At 38.6% G+C, this 21,232-nt stretch overlaps 3 protein-coding genes across 5 annotated transcripts; 1 reads left to right on the plus strand and 2 right to left on the minus strand.

The window, feature by feature from the left end:
- Positions 1 to 818: 818 nt before the first annotated feature.
- Positions 819 to 9,680, minus strand: LOC131001817 (putative pentatricopeptide repeat-containing protein At2g01510). Of its 3 annotated transcripts, XM_057928415.1 has the most exons (6): positions 6,693 to 9,632; positions 4,078 to 6,610; positions 3,296 to 3,500; positions 2,520 to 2,648; positions 2,157 to 2,237; positions 819 to 1,079 (listed from the first exon to the last, which is right to left on the minus strand). In XM_057928415.1, the coding sequence occupies exons 1-2, from the start codon at positions 6,764 to 6,766 to the stop codon at positions 4,237 to 4,239; spliced, it is 2,448 nt and encodes an 815-aa protein (XP_057784398.1). In that variant the 5' UTR covers positions 6,767 to 9,632; the 3' UTR covers positions 819 to 1,079; positions 2,157 to 2,237; positions 2,520 to 2,648; positions 3,296 to 3,500; positions 4,078 to 4,236. The 3 variants fall into 3 exon arrangements, with proteins under 3 accessions (XP_057784398.1, XP_057784397.1, XP_057784396.1); XM_057928414.1 differs by lacking the exon at positions 3,296 to 3,500 and having other exon boundaries at positions 6,693 to 9,680; XM_057928413.1 differs by lacking the exon at positions 3,296 to 3,500 and having other exon boundaries at positions 819 to 2,237.
- Positions 9,681 to 12,002: 2,322 nt separating this feature from the next.
- On the plus strand, positions 12,003 to 14,244 carry LOC131001818 (pentatricopeptide repeat-containing protein At3g49710). The gene has a single exon (XM_057928416.1). It carries the CDS (start codon positions 12,003 to 12,005, stop codon positions 14,160 to 14,162), a length of 2,160 nt encoding a protein of 719 aa, XP_057784399.1. The 3' UTR covers positions 14,163 to 14,244.
- LOC131001819 (GTP-binding protein At3g49725, chloroplastic) lies at positions 14,199 to 19,520 on the minus strand. The gene is made up of 13 exons (XM_057928417.1): positions 18,932 to 19,520; positions 17,528 to 17,592; positions 17,358 to 17,420; positions 17,135 to 17,224; positions 16,926 to 17,047; positions 16,635 to 16,703; positions 15,819 to 15,963; positions 15,676 to 15,731; positions 15,449 to 15,499; positions 15,284 to 15,338; positions 15,153 to 15,209; positions 14,947 to 15,066; positions 14,199 to 14,851 (listed from the first exon to the last, which is right to left on the minus strand). The coding sequence occupies exons 1-13, from the start codon at positions 19,299 to 19,301 to the stop codon at positions 14,372 to 14,374; spliced, it is 1,743 nt and encodes a 580-aa protein (XP_057784400.1). The 5' UTR covers positions 19,302 to 19,520; the 3' UTR covers positions 14,199 to 14,371.
- Positions 19,521 to 21,232: the final 1,712 nt, after the last annotated feature.

The raw sequence follows: 21,232 nt of genomic DNA on the forward strand, positions 1-21,232 counted from the left end.
TTTGTGCCCAAAAATAATGGGACATTTATAATGAGACGGAGGAAGTATCATTCTAATTTCCTCTCTTTTTTATCTTCTAACTCTAACTTATAAGATCAATTAACCAAACACTTTAACAACTTATAAGCTCTTATGAAACGATATCTATAAACTATTGAAACATCTTATAAGCTCCAAGAACTTATAATCTCTTTAAAATAAGCTTAGCCAAACATCCTTTAAAGTATCGAGACTGGATTCCCTTAAATCCAATCTCAAATGCAATTAAATTCGGAAGTGCAGCTGGAAAGAACTTGTTGAATTCAGAAGAATCTTGTTGAAGCGTGAGTGAAGGGATCTAGTTCTCTACTATTCAAAGCATTTGTAAGTATAACATAATTTTGGGACTAGTCCTTGTGTTGCCCTAAAATGAACATGCTTGATTTTCCTCAGCAGAAACGATAGTTGTTAAAAAGACTAAATCACCCTCATTCTACAATGAATGAGAGATCAAACCTTAGGTACATTTCTCACTCTGTAAGTATCTTACTCATGTTCATGCAAACACTAGTTATTTTTTCTCTTAATTTTCTTTATGAGAACTATTCAACCAAACTTTCGATAACCTTATTGACTTAAGCATCGGAGTCTCTCTCCAGAGAACTCCTCCGAGCTTGGATATAATAATCCAAAGGTAGTTTCTTCATTTCATCCTGCTCATCTTCACCTTCGATCCATGTTCGTGAAGCTATTCATCCAAAATCATTGTGGATATCAACCCGGATCTTATGAACTATATCTTCAAAAATGGACAATTCTAGGCGTCGGATTTCTACAGATTTGAAGAGAATTTCCTGAATTCTTTTACGTAAAATGAAGATGCAAAATATAATTGCAACAGGGATTGATTAAGAAGCTGCAACACAAATACCAATTAATATACAAGTAGGCACTCATTTTGATGGAGCCATCATTTATTTGAGTCGACCATTTCTCTCTATCCTTCAAGTTTTATGATTGGAATGATGATTCATACACAAGTTGGCAGATGCACCAGGAGAAAATAAGACGACAAAAAGTAGAAATGTTCACTCATCCACCTGCAGTTTGCCATATTTATATTGTCATTATCTCAAAAACAATCCACCCAAATGGCCATAATGAAGAATGAAAATCAAATTTTGTCCACCATTTGAAAAAACATAAATTTTGGCCATTTTTTGTATGTCATGATTATTCTAGCCTTCTCTCTCTCTCCTCTCTCTTTCTCATCTCCCTCTCTCTCCAGCGGCGCCGAGCTTGGAGAATTCGCCGGAGCTCTCGCGGTTTGGGCAGACTTCGTCGGAGTAGAGGATGAGGCGGCGGCGGTGGAGGAGATACGGTCCTCTGAAATCGGCGGCATGGAGGAGGTCGGTCAGGTGGCGGAGGATGAGGCGGCGGCGGCGGCAGATCTGATCTGATGAGGCGGCGGTGGATCTGATCTGATGAGGTGACGGCGGTGGATCTGATCTGATCGTTGCGCCGCCTCCTCCATCGACAGATCTGATCTTCACCTCCTTCGATTTCAGCCATCGACAGATCTGATCTGATCTGATCTGTGTTGCACGTATGGCACTTATGACACTAATAGTGCCATAAGTGCCATAAGTGCACACTTCCCCCTAGGGTTTAGATATTTCATTTAGGGTTTAGATTATTCATTTGGGGTTTAGATGTTCCATTTAGGGTTTAGATTATCCATTTAGGATTTAGATGTTTCATTTAGGGTTTAAATGATGTTGTTGTTTCTGTATTTGTGCTGATGACCATTTTACTTATTTTATTTTGAATTTCGTTGGCACTTATGGCACTAATAGTGCCATAAGTGCCAAAATGACTATTTTACTTGGTTTTATTTTGGATTTCCGATGGCACTTATGGCACTAATATAGTGCCATAAGTGCCATCTTGGCACTTATGGCACTAATAGTGCCATAAGTGCCTAACCCGACCCGGCACGCGACCCGCATGCCTGATCCTACCCAGTCCGCCTCATTAAGGGCAAAAACGTCCAAATCAATAAAAATGGCCAAAATTTGTGTTTTTTCAATGTGTGGCCATAAATTGTGTTTTATGCTTCATTTTGGCTACTTCAAAATTTTACTCATTATGTTATATAGTGATTCTGAAAATTTTACCTTAGGATTGCAGACTATTGTTAGGGCAGCATCAGCATATGCTTATACTCTTCGGTAGTTATGTTGCAGTTGTCCACTATTCTACATTCAGATACAATGGTTTGAAGTAAGCTAGAAGTTATGCACCTTGAAGATGCAAAGACAAACTACTGCAAAATCTGAGAACTGAGACGAAATTCAAATTTATATATCACCCTCAACACCCCATTTACAAGACAACTTTTCAAATAACAACAATTAATCTGTATCTATATTTCATTGTTTCACTTAAGGGCAATAAAAAATCTGATAGTAAGAAGTATGAAAAGTTTGAAGAATTTATGAAATATGAACTAGTGAGCAGGTTTAAGGAAAATAACATACTTGGGAAGAGTGGCTGCCTTCTCCCTCATCCTCGGTATGAAGCCTCCATTATGAACAACTTAGTGCTTTTCCCATCTTTGAAAAGAGCATAGCCTAGCACATGCTGAGCATCAATATCCTCACCAAAATCTGCAACCAATAGTAAATTTGAGTATATACAATTTCATGCTAAAACTATATGATCCGAAGAAAACAACATAAATGGAAATCAAAACTGGGACTTCTGTTAGCACTTACAAGTTTGTCAGTACACATTAAGTTTGAATTAATTTCATAAACTAATAGTCCAGCTGTTGGAGAAGGAGAAGGAGACAGAGCATAAGTTGGTAAAGAATTTAACTACACCAATATATACAAAAAAAAAACTATTTATTTGAATGCCATTTCTCATAAGATCAATGTAAGCATCAACTTCCATTACAACACTGACCAACCTTTGTAGTCATCTAACGGATTTCATGATATGCAATTTTCAATCAAACTCTTGCAAAGGTCAGGAGAAAATGTTTTTCTCAATTACATTAAAGATATAATTATTCTTTAGAATATTAATTTTTTCTTCATTACGTTTTTAGGAAAATCTTGTTCTAGAAATCGTCAATACACAAATTTCATCTGGATGTAACACAGGTGCAAGTCCACTTAACTAAAAGTTCAAAATGCCTTAGAGTTTGCATATGCCAGTTGTAGTCTAGGTATTCATGATTGAACCAAAAGAGATTAGATCATCAACTCTTTTAGTTAGAAAATCAAGAATAGAACAATCAAATACATACATGCCATCCACTCCTAAGTGATAGCAGTTGACACTTTCCTCTTATCTTAATCATTCTCCACAAAGCCAACAAATCTTTAGCTCCGGGAAAAGAATCAACTCTAATCGTCTGAGCAGCTAACTAGTGTTCGCAATCAAGTAGTTCACACAAAAGGTTAATGAAAAGTGCCACACCACCAAAAAGCACAAGATGCCTTGGACCCAACCTGTCACAATCACCAACCATTTTATAAACTTTTGTTACTCCTATGGCATACTCACTATGTGGTAACCTTCACAACAAAGAAAAATCATTCAAAAGCCACCAACTCAACTTAGTTTTAAGGCATATTCATTCACAAAGCAATTCTTGATGCCAGAAAAAAACTACAAACCAAGATTTTCATTCTGGATTAGGCGCAAGACAATACAAATGTTAAACATGATAACAACAATAGCATCAAATAGAAATCAAGGCTCGAAAAATTTCTTCTTTGCTTGACATTACACCCATGCACATCTCAGAAAACAATAATGAAAGATATCCTTAGACTCCTATTCAGCTTAAGCATTCCATCAGAGGTGGTAGTTCAAAACATGGAACAAAAATTAAGCCAAACAAAAGTGTTATAAGTTAGAATGTCACTATCACCAACTCTACAAAGTACAAGGCTTCAAAACAAGAGCAATCCAACAGCACAATCTGTATCAAGAATACGAAATTGACCATTCCACAAGTATAAGCAAGAGCCGCGCAAAGAGATTCAAAAAGCACTTAAAATAATATAAGAGAAAAAATAAAACCTGGAGCAGCCGCCAAGAAGCACAGCACCTGGTAGGAGCCTCAGCATTCCAGGCCCGGGCTACAACCTCATCGCCACTATTTTTCTTTCAAACGAGTAAGCTAAGAGGTTGAGCTAAAACAACCAAGGTATAAGAATTCATGTGCAAAGGAATAAATGATCACCAATAATCGCCACATGAACAGGCTCCATCTTTAAAATGATGGAACCTACTACAATCCCTAACAGTAATTTCTCGTTTAACAATTCTTGAGATCACTTTTATAGCAGCATGGCAGTCTACACAAGCTCTAAGGTTCTTCATCACCAGTATAGCTGATCCCTCTGGAGTAGTTATGAGTGCAAATGCAATTGCTAACCTCTCACTGTGATATTTTAGTGATTCAGCTTTTAGTTCGTCGTTCACATTTTGAAGAGCACAACTAACATCAGGTTTGTAGCCTTCCTTTTCCATCCGTTCCGCCAAAATGTCTATCTTTCTCCTGATCTCCTCATTAAGTGGATGAGTCCTATCATTGGCAGTGAAGACGTGAAACTTTCGTTTAATTTCAACCCAGCTATAAGCAGCAACTTTTCGAACTCCACGATCTCTCATAGCCTTCTTCACCTTTGCCATGTGTTCCCAGTCTCCTGCCTCTGCATAAATATTAGACATGGTAACATAGGCACCAGCATCCCTAAGCTCATTTAGCTTAAAAAGTTCATCTGCAGCTTTCTTAGCAAACTCTTGATTCTTATGGATCCTGCATGAATATAAAATGGATGACCAAATAATTTCATCTGGTGCGAATGGCATTTGGGCCATGAACGCCTCTGCTTCCTTAAATCGTCCCCTTCTGCAGAGCACATCTATCAATGAGGCAAAGTGCTCTTTCCGTGGAACAACTTTGTAAGTCTGGGTCATGAAATTGAAATACTCTAATGCTTCATCAACAAGCCCTGAGTGGCTGCATGCAGTCAAAACACTAAGGAAGCTAACAGGATCAGGATGCAGGCCCGACTCTATCATCTCTTCAAAGGATCTGAGAGTGGCTTTACCATCTCCATTCTGAGCATATGCAGATATCAGAGCATTCCACGAGATCGTGTTTCTCTCAGGCATATCCTTGAAAACTACAAGTGCATCCTTTAAAGATCCACATTTAGCATACATGTCTAGAAGCGCGCTGCCACAGAAGACATTTGATATAAATCCAGCACTAATTATGCATGAATGCAATTGCTTCCCTAGTGAAAGTAAGGCCAAGTTCGATGCAGCTCTCAAAACAGAAGCAAAAGTTGCTTGGTCCCCACAAACATTATTCCCACGCATCTCATTGAACAGCTTAAGGGCCTCATCATGGAGGCCTAGTTGAATATAGGCCGATATCATAGCTGTCCAGGAAACTGAGCTTTTGCTAGACAAGTTTTCAAATATAACATCGGCTTCATCAAATCTGCCACATTTGGCATACATGTCAACAAGGGCATTCCCTACTTGAGTTTCTAAATCAGCTGTTGTCAAAAGTGCCTGCGCATGGATCTGCCTTCCCATCTTTATATATTGCATATTTGCCGCTATACTCAACAAAGTCGCAAAGGGAAAGTTTCTTCTACTGAACTTGCTCAACTGTAACTCACTGAAGAGCTCAAAAACCTCTTCAATTTTTTCATTCCATGCATAACTTGTGATGACAATATTGTAAGAAACACAATCCAACTCCATCATTTCGTCAAACAACTTCCTCACATCTTCCATACAATCGTGCTTGGAGTAAAAATCAAGAAGCGCATTGCCAACAAATACATCCCAATGGAAGTTTGTCTTGATCACCAGACCATGAACCTGCTGCCCGAGGGTTGCACCGCCCATTCCAGCACATGCATGTAAAAGGGCTGCAAAAGTGAAATCCGACGGCCTAAAACCAAAATGCTGCATTTCTGAAAAGAGCTTTACGGCTGCTTCACGAATCCCTTCTTTTGCATACCCTGTAATCAACGTGTTATAAGTAATGGTATCTCTCGTCACTATTTCCTTGAAGAGCTGAAAAGCTAAACCAAGATTTCGAGATTTGCTGTAAGAATCAATCAAGCTGTTACAAACACCAAGGTCACAGCCAAATCCAAACTTAGTGATATGAGCATGAACCTGGTGCACATCGTTTCTAGTTGTCGTCTCATTGCAGCTCGACAAAAGAGTCGTAACAGTGACATGATCGGGCTTCATCCCTGATGTGAACATCTCAGCATAAAGACTAAAAGCATCCATAGGTCTATTACTCCGCGCATATCCCCCAATGAGAATCGTCCACGAGACCGCAGTCCGATCACTCATACCATCAAACAACTCGCGAGCATAAGAAAGATTGCCTGACTTGACATGACAGGAGATCATCATGTTCACCGAGCAGGTGTTTCTGCGAGGCATTTCATCGAACAGTTTGCTTGCCTCGGAGAGCTGGCACCGTGCAACCAAATTCTTGAGCAGGAAGTTGTAACGACTGATCTCTAAATCAAAGCCCGTCTTGATGGCTCGAGCATCAACCAAATTCGAGCTGCAATTTCTCACTTCAGATTCTATGACAATTGATGCAGCTAGCGAGAAACAAATGAAGAGCTAGAGAGAAACACACGTACCTATTTGTAGAGTAGAATCGCTTTGTAATCACGGCGGTTCCATTCCATGGGCTCAGAGCCCTTGAGTTTTTCATCGGGCTAAATTTGAATTCTCAAGATGAAGAGTCGAAGTGCTCATGCATTCATAAATCATTATATATATACAGAGAGCGGAATTTTAAAATTTCCAAATTAAGATAGCAACAACAAAATTATCTATTAAAATAAAAAAAATTAAAAATAATAATATTCACTATTTTACTTTCGCAATACACAATTAAGATAATTTTTAAATATGAATTTTAATTTTAAAATTTAAATTCGCAACTTAAAATATTCTTGATTGTAAATTCAAGATTTTATGCTATAATTCACAATTCGAAATTAGTTTTGGTTGTGAATTTGAATTTTTATATTAATTCACAATCTCAAATTACTTTTGATTGTGAATTTGAGTTTTTATGTTATGATTCACATCTTAGAATATACTTGGTGTTGGTCCCGAGTGAGTAGTAGCGAGTACGTATTGGTGTATGGGGGGAATACACGAGTTACAATTCTCTTTGTTTTTCAAAGTGAGAGTATTCTGAACAGTCTCAGCTGATAAGGAGTCAGTTGGGTTGATATAGAAATGCTAATTGACGCTAGTCTAACTAATATTCAAATAAAACAGTTTGTAAGCTGGTCAGTTGGACTAATAACCGAAGTGCAGAATGTTGTGGTTGGTTAACTCGCTTTTAGAAAGAAAAAAAAAGTTATCGTTTCAACTTAATCAATATTAAGTTTACGATCAGTGACTTGAATCAGTCTGATGAAATATGTTGAATGATAGTTTGCGAGGCTTTTGCTTGTGGTAATGCGTGTATTTAGTTTGCTAAGCAGTTATATCAAAACTGAAATGTAAATGCTGAAATAAAGAACATGAGTAGTTTTACGTGGTTGGGAGAATACTCCTACGTCCTGGTTTACAAGATAATCCACTAACTTGGGATTCCTTGTTTTTAAAGCTGCAAGTAAGCTTGATCAGTCAGTTTTGTTATACTGATCCACAGGTTATGCATCTGTGACCGTTAAAGCAATTTTCATGGTTGAACCTGTATACAATCCTTCATTTTTCAGACTATGAACTTATAGCTTACTTGTTAATTACCTTCTAATTCTAACACCTAACTTTTACAGAGGGCGAAGGATTTTCAAAGTGATTTTCCAACTAAACAAATTGTAACAATGTCATTGTTGTTATTGTAACTTACAATAACAACATTGAGATGATAAGTGTCCTTAAATCTAAGCTTAAGCTACAGAGAGGTCGGGCCTAGACCTAAGAGAATGTTTGTATGCTAAATACGGAAGAACTTATCTTGTAATTCCAAAAACTAACTTTCAAACACTTTGAGATTCTCTTCTTCGAAAAATGCATTGTGTTCTTGAGAATAAGGTTTTTAAAGCTTGATAGCTTGAGAGATTTCAAATTCACAGTGTTTCGGTAGTCTTCTTGTTGGGATACCATGGGGTGTTTATACATCGAAGTGTTAAGCAGATCCGTTGGAGAGAGTGCTTCAAGAACCTCGGTGGTTGGTGTTCAAAATCTTTCCATTGGACCCAAGGAAATGTTGTGTCAAATTTCTGCAACTCCGTACGTTGGAGATGTTGACATTCTGCAGAAATCCTCAAACCATCTTGTCATTTCTTCTGAAAAAATGTGGGATCTTCATTAAATGCCAATTCTTCTGCATTAAATGTTTAATATCCTCTTATGCGCTACAAAGATTGACTTCACTTTGTCTTCTGACTTTTAAGGCTAGCGTGGGATAAGTAAATCTAGGTATGTGTCAGCTTCAGATACTTCAGTCAGTTTACTCAAACTGATAAAGCATCAGCTTGAAATCTAGTACTTAGCGAAATCTTCAATGTAGGAGACTGGACAACAAACAGATCAGCTGACCACCAACTTGAAACTTCAGTCTGGTTCTTCAGGCTGCAATCTATAAATACAAAATGCACACTCCCTGACACGTGCGCTACAGTCTACACGATACAACTTATGACATATACATCAGTCTAGGACTTTTGGTATTAAATTAAAATTTTATAATTTTTTTCAACAATTTTGTCAACAGTGAGTCTAGACTTTGTATTAGAGCAAAATATATAATCATCTTCTCAATACAAAACAACAGATATACTATCAGAGTACTAGTGAACAACACAAAACAGAGCTAGACTCTCTAAGATATCAGAGCAAAACAGTTCACTAAGTAAGATCATGCTGATAATGAGAAAAAGTATAAGCAAGTAAAGCTGAAAATAACAAGTATTTAGAGCTCATCAGTTTACTTCATGCTGAGCATCTGGTTGCTTGTTGAGCTGATTGGTCAGTGAGTTGTGTATCTTTGATTGATAATGGAGTTTAGTTTACCTGCTCGTAGACATAGATTTATTATGAATCGAACATTGTAAATGTTTGTGTTTTTATTTAGGGATTTATATTCTTCATTCTGGCGATTGCGATCCAATTCGTATTGATTTCATAACAATCAGTATGGATTATTTGACATCTTTTCTGAATTAGATAAAATTATATTAAATTCAAATTATTGGGAACAAAATATTAACCTAAATATAAATTTATAAAAGATAGGATAAACAAAACTAAACAAAAATTAAAAGATAGAGAATCAAAAAGATGAATTGCAGCACCTGCAAACCATCTTCATTGTTTCTTCCTCCTCTCTCTCTCCACAGACCACGACTCTATGTCCTTCGTCGCCGCCTTCACCCGTTGGATCATGCCGCTCAGCGACGTTTTCATCGTCTCGTTCTCCTATTCGAATCTTTGTCATGTTTATCGCTTTATCTCCTTCTTCCTCACATACTCATCTAGCTCCACGTTCCTTCATTTTCCTCGTGCAAAGTCAATTAAATCAAAAAATTATTGGAGGGGTAATATTATAAGAGTTAATCATAAAAAAAATACTCCATTGGTGCCCAATTTAATGTCACTTTGAGACTGTCACAAGTTTTTTTTTTTGATAAATTATTTAAGTATATAGCGAAATTTAAAGACCGCGTGACGGAGGACTCGAACCCAGGACCTCAGGTCTTGGGCATTAACCTTCTACCGCTAAGTGAACACACGCACACAATGATACAAGTTTTAATAAAATGATTGAATGTGTTGTGAGTGGAATATGGGTCTCACTTTTATGAGAGTGTTAAAGTGATTAAAGTGAAATAAGAGTCTCGTCATTTATGGGGTTTTGTGGAGTAATTTTACTAAAAAATAGAAAGGGGCATGGAATTGAGGGACATAATAAAATGACAAAAAGGGAATGAAATTGAGAGACAGACGGAGTACACGTTTTGAAATACAGAAAACAAATAATATCTACACATATAAAAATAACAAAATCTCATGTACATCCGGGGTATTAATGTCATTTTAATATAGTGTTAGTGTCATTTCAAGATAGTGTCATTCCAAGATAGTGTTATTGTTAGTGTCATTTACACCCGGGGCCGGGTGTACGGTATACCCGGGTGTACAGGAGACCACCTCTATAAAGATTACCATTTTTTCATTTAAAAAGACATATTTATCCTTAATGAATATCTTCCTAGTCCATTTTTTAAAATAATTCCACTAACCATCACCATTACCATTCTCATATATTTACACACATTGCCACTAATGGACTCACCACTTTTGAAAATAATCTCACTAACTATCATCATTTTTTTTTCAAATTTGTGGGACATTTTCTCCGCTCACCAAATATACAACGAGCTTTTATTAAAATACACCCTCTGTCCACGAAATATCTTCCTATTTTTTCATTTACATCAGTCCACGGAATATCTTTCTAATCCATTTTTGGAAATAATTCACTAATTATCACTCTTACAATTCCTATATATCTACACACATTGTCATTTATGGATCCACGAATTTTCAAAATAACTCCACTAATTATCATCACTTTTTTTAATTTGTGGGATCATTTCTTGATTCACCAAATATACAACTAGCTTTTCTTAAAACCTGTGTTATCTCAACTTATTTCATGGGCCGAGAAAGTAAATAAAATAAAAAATAAAAAAAATCGCTTTCCCTCTCCAACTTCATTGTATTCTACAGTTCTCATCCAATTAATTCATCTTCTCCAACCCCTTTCACCATCGGCTTCATTGTCTCCCCCAACTCCGCCACCAACGCCTGGTCGTTCGCTCCTACAGCTCCTACAGTCGCCTTCCTTGCATCATCCCTTCACCATCGGCTTCATAGTCTTCTCCAACCCCCACCACCACTGTTTAGTCCTTCACCCCTGCAGTCACCTTCCTTGCATCATCGTTATTATTGATATTGTTGCATCTCGTGTTTATATTTACATGCTTACACACTATCATGTTAGGTTGTGAGAGTGTGTGAGTGTGCATTATCTTACACGCTTGCATGTTAGGTCGTGCGAGTGTGTAATGCACTCTTACACGCTAATGTAAGCTTGCATTAGCTAAAATTAGTATAATGCACGCCTACATACTATAGGGTAAAATGGTAAGAGTGAGTATTTTTATATATGTGTGTATTATTTGTATCCATTATTCTGAAATTAGTATTTCGATATCGTCTTATATTGTAATCTAACACAGAAATTGATTATTTATTATTTTTATTATATGAGAATGGATGCATAATCGAGGAAAGAGTGTGTCAATGAATGGATAATCATCGACAAACTTCAAGAATCGGGTATATCGTTTGATTTGGTGGATGAAATAGATAAATTGAAAAGCGATTAATTAAATAAAATAATCACTCAATTGCATGATTACAGTACACATCGTGTTATCCATTACGAATTCAATCATATAAATCAAATACTTAATTAAATTAAATTATTTTATTAATCATACTTCACTCAAATCAAATACTCCCTCCGTCCACGAAATGAGTACCCATTTGGGGGTGGCACGGGTTTTAAGAAATTGATTAAGTGTGTGTAAGGGGAATAAGGGACCCACTTTTATTGTGAGTGAGATGTGTGGGGTACACTTACCAAAAAAGGAAATGGGTACTCATTTGGTGGACGGACCAAAAAGGAAATATGGGTACTCATTTCGTGGACGGAGGGAGTAGCTCGTTTAAAAGATTTTTTTTGGACTGTTGAACTGCAGTTAAACCGATATACTAGACAGAGATTCATGTCATCCAATCCAAACTCAAGCAACGCACATTCTTGGGATCAAGAAAGTAAGCAGCGATCTTGCACAACTACAATTACCTGTCAAACCCAATTCAAAAACGGAATATTTTGATTTGGTGGATGTTAGATGACCCAAATTTCATGGATAGTGCAAAATTTCCGGCATATTTTGAAATCGTGCATAGATAGGAGGGACATCGCCACCGGAAAATGCTTACACGTACTTTACATCAAGTCTGTCGTTCCACACCTTACCTACATTTCCAACCACTTCACTCTCCTCTACTCCAAATGCCGCCGTCTCTCCGACGCCCGCAACGCCTTCCACGCCACCCTCGCCCCCAACGTCTTCTCCTTCAACGTCATGATCCACGCCTATGCTAAAGAATCACTGCCCCATCTTGCACACCACCTGTTCGATACAATTCCCCAACCGGACCTCATCTCTTACAACACACTCATCGCCGCTTACGCTGAATGTGGGCAGCCTTGCCCAGCGCTCGAACTCCTTTTGGGTGCGCGGGACTCTGGTTTGGGGATTGACGGCTTCACCTTTTCTGCAGTCGTTGCCGCGTCTTGCGACGACGTCGGATTGATCAAACAGCTGCACAGCTGGGCTCTTTCAGGTGGGTTTGACGGGTATGCATCGGTGAGTAATGCTTTAATTTCTGGCTACAGTAGAAACGGATGTCTTCGCGAGGCCGAAAGGGTGTTTAGGCATATGGGGGTAGTTAAAGATGAGGTGTCTTGGAATTCGATGATTGTCGTTTATGCACAGAAGAGACAAGGGCTGAAGGCGCTTGATTTGTATCAGAAAATGATGGATCAAGAGCTGTATGTAGACATCTCTTCATTGGCTAGCATCTTGAACGCGTTTACGAGCTTGGAGGATGTACGCGGTGGGATGCAGTTTCATGGTAAGTTGATCAAGATGGGCTTCCATGGACACGGCCACGTCGGAAGCGCTGTGATTGATCTATACTCGAAATGTGGGGGTTATATGGTGGAGTGCAGGAAGGTGTTCGAAGAGATGGATGATCCCGATTTGGTTGTCTGGAACACGATGATCTCGGGATACTCCCTCTATGAGGACTTCTCCGAGGAGGCTCTCGACTGCTTCAAGCAGTTGCAGCGTGCAGGGCACGCCCCCGATGACTGCACCTTCGTTTGTGCGATTAGCGCGTGTTCTAGAATGTCGTCTCCTTCACAAGGGAGGCAAGTGCAGTCATTGTTCATCAAATCTGATGTTCGGACTAACAGAGTCTCGATAAACAATGCTCTCATCACTATGTATTCCAAATGTGGGAGTTTGCAAGATGCAACAAGGGTGTTTGATCGGATGCCTGAGCACAATAGTGTTTCGTTCAATTCTATGATTGCTGCCTACGCTCAGCATGGCCTTGGGACTGAGCCTTTGTTGCTTTTCAAGCAAATGCTCGACAAAGGTTTCGCCCCGACCAATGTAACCTTTGTGTCTCTACTCTGTGCTTGTGCCCATACCGGGAGAGTCGAGGATGGAGAGAGATACTTCTCTATGATGACTGACAAGTTCAAGATGGAAGCAGAGATGGAGCATTACGCTTGCATGGTCGACCTTTTGGGCCGAGCAGGAAGACTAGACAAGGCAGAGAAGCTGATAGAGATGATGCCATATGATCCGAGCATCATGATTTGGGGATCGTTGCTGAGCGCATGTAGAACGAATGGCAATGTGGAGCTAGCGGAGAAAGCTGCAAGCCAGTGCCTTGAGCTAGACCCGTCAAACGCAGCCCCATATGTCATGCTCTCACATCTGTATGCCAGAGCACAGAGATGGGAAGATGTCGCGATAGTCAAAAGGCGTATGCTTGATAGGAGGATGAAGAGGAGGGTGGGGTGCAGCTGGATCGAGGTGGAGAATAAGGTGCACGTGTTCGTGGCAGAGGATAAATCCCATCCGATGATGAAGAGGATTTATGAATTCTGGGAAGAGATGTGTGCGAAGATGAAGGGAGCCGGGTATGTGGCGGATGTGAGATGGGTTTCGGTTAGAGACGACGATGTAACGGAAGAAGAGAAGGAGACGATGGTGTTGCATCACAGTGAGAAGCTGGCAGTTGCAATGGGGCTATTGTCAACCAAGGCCGCTGCTCCTTTGCTGGTGATGAAGAACTTGAGAATGTGTGGAGACTGTCATAATGCTATTAGGATTATATCTGATATCACAGCAAGGGAAATTACTGTTAGAGACTGCCATAGATTTCACCACTTTAAACAAGGGCAATGTTCTTGTAGGGATTTCTGGTGAATTAAAAAAACCAACCAGCAAATTAGTATTTGGATGTTCTAGGCAATGATTCTTCTTATTAATTAACAAAATTTCATAAAAATGAATTTACAAGGTACTTCAAAAGTGATACAATGGAAGTCCAAAAGCAGCAGTTACAAGAGTTATGACCAAATATTGTATGCCAAAAGATTGTGTACCAAAATCCAACCAAAGTGGGCAGGGCAATCCTATTGTTGGATTGCAACCTCGCTATCTTCCCGACGCGGTGGTCTCCACTTTTGGTGGAAGAAACTACTCCTTTCTACCACTTCACACGGCTTTAGCTTCTTGTCGATCAGCTCGAGCAGTTGTTGTAGACCAACTCCAGTTACAGCAGATGTTTTGACAAGCATCGAGGATTCTGATTGAAATCCCGAACTTATATCAGCAGCAATAGCTGCCTCCCCTTCACCTGAAAACTGGCTGTTGACAGTATTGTTGGAGCAATCATCGTAGCTAAGCCGGGATTCTTGCTCATCTTCAGTTTGTTCGTGATAAATGTCCTCTTCAAGATCCCCGGAGTCCTTACAATCTATATCTTGGTTATCATCACGTAGAGCAGTAACTTGATCGCAAGCGATATCAACATCTTTTTCATCAGGCAAACTGCTAGAGTGTTGTCCATCATCAAGTTTACACATCTCAGAGTTCTCCTCCAGAAGGTCAACCTGGAGGGAAAATTAGGACACCAAGTCAATTCTATGGAATGTAAGGATACGCAGTGGAAAAAAACATGAAACGGGGTGCAATCAAGGTTATTTACCTTATTCCAAACTTCAATCATGTTTTGGAGCTTCTCTTCAGGCACATTGATCTTCCTAAGAACTTCCATTACAGATTCCCGATTTTCATCAAGATTTGGAGCACTTGAGTCCAGTACATGCTGCAAACCTTTAAAAATTCAAAGATATTCCAAAAGAACCAGCTCTACTAACAGGAAGAGGAATGGTGTTTCTCTAAAACTCATACCACAAGGAGGTCAGCTTCGATAACCTCTTCCAATGTTGCATGAAATGCTTCCACTAGCTGCACAATGAAACATCCATGACCACAAAGAGTAGACGTCAATACTGAAAGATAATCTAGAAGAATTTCACTACCTGAACAGGCAAATCTGAGATAAACCCAACTGTGTCGCTAAGCAGTACTTTTCTCCTAAATACAAAAAAAAAAAAAAAATCAATAGCCATCAGACAAGAAAACCTAATGACAGATATTTAAATATAACAGCAAATATCAAAAGAGTAAATAGACAACAGTATTACCCAGATGGAAGCTTAACACTTCTTAATTTAGGATCAACTGTTGCAAACAATCTGACAGTGAAAAACTTCGTGTCAACGGTTAGCACAAGATAAGTCCAGATGTTGCATCATATGAATGTTGCTCACATGTATAGCACACCCAAGAGATTATAAAAATCCACAACGTAGCAGGCTTAAGAAACAGAAGAAAGAACTTCACAAGTATCTTTGCAATTCCTTTGTCTTACCGATCATCGGAATAAAGATAGCTGTTTGAGAGTCTGCTAACCAATGTAGACTTTCCCTGGAAGAAGTTTAGGGGGTACAAAATGGTATCACATTAGTCTAGATCCAAATGCACAATGAAGAAGTCCGTAAGTGTGTCACCTACAGCATTTGTATAGCCAACTAAAGCAACAGTGGGGATTTCTTGTCCCGGTAACCTTTCATCCCTTTTCCGTGCAGCACGCTGCATGGCTCGAGTTCTTCTAACATCAGCAATTTCAGTTAACAACTTCTGCTTCCGTTCCAAGATTCTGAAAATAACAAAAAGAGAAAAATATACAAAAACAAAAGTGAAGGATTTTAAAATGCATTTGCCGGTCCTATACTTTGCCAATTCATGCTTCAATGCCGAAGAAAGAAGTCTCACAGTCACTAGGCTTCTCACTTGCATGGTGTATTTTCATATTTCAGATTAAGCCATCTTATTCAACAGGGAGCCTTGGACAACCATATCCATCCAAATAAAAATGATTACCAACACTACTACTTTATTCAAGTTAATACTGTAATTGAGTTCATAACAGTTGAAGTGATATCATCATTGTAATATCTTCAAGGGAAGATCAATCAAACATACAAAAGAAGAGGTCAATTAACAGAAAAAAGGCAGGGAAAATTAAACCTTTAACATACATTGTACAGGAAATCACTCTCCATGTGGTAACAAACACTCCCTCCGTCCCATAAAAACATGCATAGTTTGAGACGGCACGGGTTTTAAGAAATCTTGTAAAATATAGTGTGAGTGGAAAAAGGGTCTCACATTGATTGTGATGTTTAGTGGGAGAATTATTACTATAAATGGGCTATGCATGTTTTTATGGGACGGACGAAAAAGGAAAACTATGCATATTTTTATGGGACGGAGGGAGTACAAAACAAAAAGATAAGCAATAATGTTGTGATAAAATAGTTAGCATACCTTCGCCTCTGAAGCTGAATTTCAGTCTCTCCTGCACCACTGATAAAACCACGCCCTCCGCTTGCTCTCCTGCAAATCATTAATATGTATCTGATAACCCTAATACTGGAGTGGAATCACTATAACTTAATTTCAGAACAATATGAGATGTTTGGAGAAGTACAACAGATATTAGCGTCTGTACATGACAGCTCTCCTGGGTGAAGGAGAAAAAAGTTTTACAAAGACAAATAAGATAAGAAATACATAGCCAAAAAAGAGGTTTGCTGATTGCAAAAACAGCAAAGTTACCCTCTAGCACTAACAACTTCTATTTCTCCAGATCCCCCAAATCCCCCAAATGTATGACGTCCATCAGGCCCACGAACTCGGACAAGCGTGCTTCTTTTGCACATCAGAGCTGCTAACTCAGCCTGTACATTGATAAAAATCCTATGGCTAAATTTCGAATATCATTTGCAGAGCAAGAATAGGAAGATTGCAGAGATATTCAAGATTACCTGTAATTTAGCTTCCTTGGTCTGAGCATGAGCATTAAAAATTTGTATTATGAGCCCAACACGATCTAGAACAGGCTTGCCCCAGGCCCTCTGTAAAAGTGTAAAATTAGGAAACCAGCATGATGATGAGAAAAGTCCATGGAGACTTGCTGAGAAAATTAAGTTGAAATGGAGTCTGCCAGGACGAGGACACATAATCAGTAATTACACACAGAAAACTTGCCTCCAAATTCCGCTGTTGAATACCCCTAAGAGTAGCATTGACAAAAATGGCATCCACCTCTTCCTGTTAGGTAGATAACAACCACGGCAAAATTCCATCATTTTCACGGGACCACTTCTATTCATAATCTCAAACAAAAAGAATAATAACTTCAAAATGAAATGGCCAACCTTTTCTTCCAAATTAGTTATGTGACACCTAATTGTTTCCACTGTCCCAAGTCCAAAATATGTATCTGCCACAACAAGCAAAATGATTAATTATATTTAGAAATTGTCAATAATGTGACATTGCACAGTTATTGAGACGCCAAGAGGGATTCTTGAGGAATTTGGAATAAATTAGAGGCATGTAATGTAATACTCCCTCCGTCCCAATAATAACGTCCCAAAAAATGGGGCACCCAAATTATGAAAATGTAGATAAAATAAGAGAGATAAAGTAAACGAACAGAGATAAAGTAAATGAAGAGAAAGATAGAGAGACTGAGAGAGTAGATAAAGTAAATTACTTCCTTTTTTAGGTTGGAACATAATAAATGAGACGCCCAAAAAGGAAATTTGGGACGTTATTATTGGGACAGAGGGAGTAGTTAATTGTGACAGTCGGAGTGCTTTGCATTTAGCCAAGCATAAAATGTTTCATGAAAGATTGAAGCATATTGATATGAGATTGCATTTGTTGAGAGATTTGGTCAACAAAGGAGTGGTTAAACTTGTCAAAGTATCCACAGAAGATAATGCAGCTGATGCATTGACCAAGGCTTTACCAGCTACCAAATTTAAGTATTGATTGGAGTTGATGAAGCTGAAATCACTTCGAAGATTGAAGGTGGTATGCCCTCTGATGGGGCAGGATTGAGGGATGGTGGACAAGTTTTATTCTTTGATGATGATCATTGGTGAAGGTGGAGATTTGTCAGAAACTGTGACTGAATTGTCATCATTCTTGAAGGACTTATCAGCAGAACCAAATGGAAAGAGGGACTGATCAGCAAAATTGGTGCAGCTGGGATCTTTATCTAACTATCTGATCATAGTCGTTCAAAGTTGGAGACTGTGATTAAGTTTTTCAGCTACATATATAAGGTGTTTTAGTGTATATTGACAATTAATCTCGAGAGTGTTTTTGTAGGGAAAGATAGGCAAGAAAGAGGCTGTGGCAGTTTGTGTGTAAGTTAAGTTGTTTCTGTAACCTCTTGGAATTTCGTATCTCTTTCCCCTTCGATTGTTGAGCAATAAATCTGCCGAACCACATATATTGCTGTGTCCTTGTTTTCTTAGTTTCATAGAGGTTTTCTGATTGATGGTTATCGTGGTTTCAGTTATTGGTTTCATTCTCAATTTGTTCGTGTATTTGCAATTGCAACAGCAAACAAGGACATATTGCAACTATGACTAAATGAATTGCTGCAGAGACTAGACTAGAAATCGTTCTTCGTGATATACTTAGGTTAAAGCAATATCCAGCACAGAGCACAATTACTTCTCAAAACCAATTCAAAAACTAAAAAGCGTACCAACAAACAAACTCATAAATAAAGCTGAAGGAAAAATAAGGAATGGAGGAATTACCGGCCCGAGGTGACTTGGCAGCGGGGTTTTGGACTACAAGATGCGGCGGCATTTCTTTGTCTGGAAACTTCATGTCACTGAACTCATCACGCTGCTGCTCGAGAGAATCAGCAAGACACAACGCCTCCTCCAGCTTCACCTTTAAATGGGTTTGAGGCCGGAGCCTTGGCTGTACAACGAACAACCGGGGTGGGGCGTCGGGGTCCCTGTATGTTTCATCTTGATTTTGATTTGAATTCGAGAAATAGCGAAAAAAGGGGGAAAATTGAGATGGTATTGTTGAGAAATCCAAAGTTGATGAAGGGTTTATGGGGTTTAGGGTGGAATGGAGGGGTAGGGAGGAACGCCAGTGGAGAATGCTTCTTAGCATGTTTAGCTTTCTTTATTATATGTTTGATCGAACAATTCTCAAGTATAGCTGATCGAGATTCAGATTTCCGCTGCTCCGGAAAACGGTGAACGCAGAAGAATCAAAAATGGCGGTGATTTCTCTATGCATCGGTCCTGTTGGATGGAATAACGATGCTAAAACCAAAAGTACAACGCTTTGATCATTTTAGGTGTCAATAAAAAATAGTGTCACTTTTTATTTTAAGATTTTTTTATTTTTTATTTTTCCTTTTACAAACACCCCATACTTATAAAAAGATTATCTCTAATTCACCATTCATTTTAAATTTTGATAGGACCATTTTTTCACTACATAAAAATTATCACTCATTTTATTAAAATATGTGTCCACTAAAAGCATCAACATCGGCGGGTGCGAAGCCGGGATCGAGCCCGATCTATCGCACCCGCCACCCGCAACCGATGCCGCACCCGGGTGCAATGGAGGTGAAGCAAGGATGGGTGTGCTACACGCGCCCCATTTCCGTAATTAAAAAGAAAATTAAACGGTCAAATGACCGTTGCCTTCTCAACGGTCGAATTCGGCCATTTTTTTTTTCTTTTTCACCTATATATAATCACATATCCCCTTCCTCAATCACAAACACTATATCAAACTACTCATTTTCTCTTCAATTATTAAAAGAAAATGTCTTCATCCACCAATTCTTCCAACAATTATTCTTCCTCAAATTCTTCATCCGACGAAGAAGTTCATGTTGATCCCGCACAACTTCCTCCTCTTCCCGATCCTACTCAAGCCCCCGATTTATTTTTTATGAGATGTGCTGTGAATTTTATGACAGTGGCAAGTTCATATCGTTTTGATCCACCTCCACCACGCCCGAGGAAGAAGCGGATAGTGGTTCGTCGTGACCGTGAAGGTGGAGCCGAGCGCCTCCATCGCGATTATTTTTCTGTCGATCCTGTTTATGGGCCACAATTCTTTCGCCGTCGATTTCGCATGAGCCGGGAGTTGTTTCTACGCATTGGATGTTTTAAATATTTGTTGTTTTTTTTATTTGTAATGTTTGGATTTTTAATTGAATGAATTTTATGTTGTTAAAATTGAAGTTGTTTAATTTAAATTGAAAAAAGAATAAAAGTAAAGAGAAAATGAAATTAAAATCTATTGAGTCCGGGCGGGTGCAATACCATTGCTGAACTGGGTGCAATAGAAGTAGTCTCACTTCTATTGCACCCACTATGGGTGCACGGTTGTTGATGCTCTAAAAGTACAATATTTTTGGTGGTTGAAGGGAGTATTTTTATTATCAATATTTTATAAAAATTATCACTCATTTTATTAAAACATGTACCCACCAAAAATATTACTATACTTTAGTTGGTTGGAGAGAGTATTTTGTTATCAATATTTTTGAATTCTTTCTTGAAGCTAGCTGGGCTTTAACTCTCATAAGTAAACTGTATGTTATTAATATTTTTCTTTTTTACGTTTTATTGTTATTTAGTTGCAGAATAACTTGCCTTGTACAGTTAGCCATGATTTTAATAGATAAGTAAAAAAGTGGATTAATTAGGACCAAGATAATAGGGCAATTGTTCCTATTTTTCAGAAGCATGATTTTCAATCAACATTTCACGACAAACTAACAAGCAATTTTAGGGAGAGATTTTGTAGCGGTTATAGGAAGAATCCACACGTGGAAAATCGAGCATATTGACCAATGACCACAACATTGCCACTCTATAAGAGTTGCAAGAAGGCTCTCTCATGAGTCATGTGTACGACTTGGAAGTGCTTTATCACCGAGCTAATATTCACTACAATCATTTTGTCATTTTCCTGCTATAAACGTGAAACGATTGCTTCGAGTATTGCTTGACGAAGGAGTTTTAAGCAGCTAATCATGTAAAGATTATCTCTGTATTGTTGGGGGACAAGGGTAA

This window comes from Salvia miltiorrhiza, chromosome 8, assembly GCF_028751815.1.
Source record: "Salvia miltiorrhiza cultivar Shanhuang (shh) chromosome 8, IMPLAD_Smil_shh, whole genome shotgun sequence".
Lineage (NCBI taxonomy): Eukaryota > Viridiplantae > Streptophyta > Magnoliopsida > Lamiales > Lamiaceae > Salvia > Salvia miltiorrhiza.

Coding starts and splice junctions, on each gene's coding strand:
- LOC131001817 (XM_057928414.1), bottom strand. CDS start 6,766: ATGAAAAACTCAAGGGCTCTGAGCCCATGGAATGGAACCGCCGTGATT. Junction 6,611..6,692: donor CGATTCTACTCTACAAATAG/GTACGTGTGTTT, acceptor GAGAAATTGCAG/CTCGAATTTGGTTGATGCTC.
- LOC131001819 (XM_057928417.1), bottom strand. CDS start 19,301: ATGCTAAGAAGCATTCTCCACTGGCGTTCCTCCCTACCCCTCCATTCC. Junction 17,593..18,931: donor TGCCAAGTCACCTCGGGCCG/GTAATTCCTCCA, acceptor TTGTTGTGGCAG/ATACATATTTTGGACTTGGG. Junction 17,225..17,357: donor TTCAACAGCGGAATTTGGAG/GCAAGTTTTCTG, acceptor ACACTTTTACAG/AGGGCCTGGGGCAAGCCTGT.
- LOC131001818 (XM_057928416.1), top strand. CDS start 12,003: ATGACCCAAATTTCATGGATAGTGCAAAATTTCCGGCATATTTTGAAA.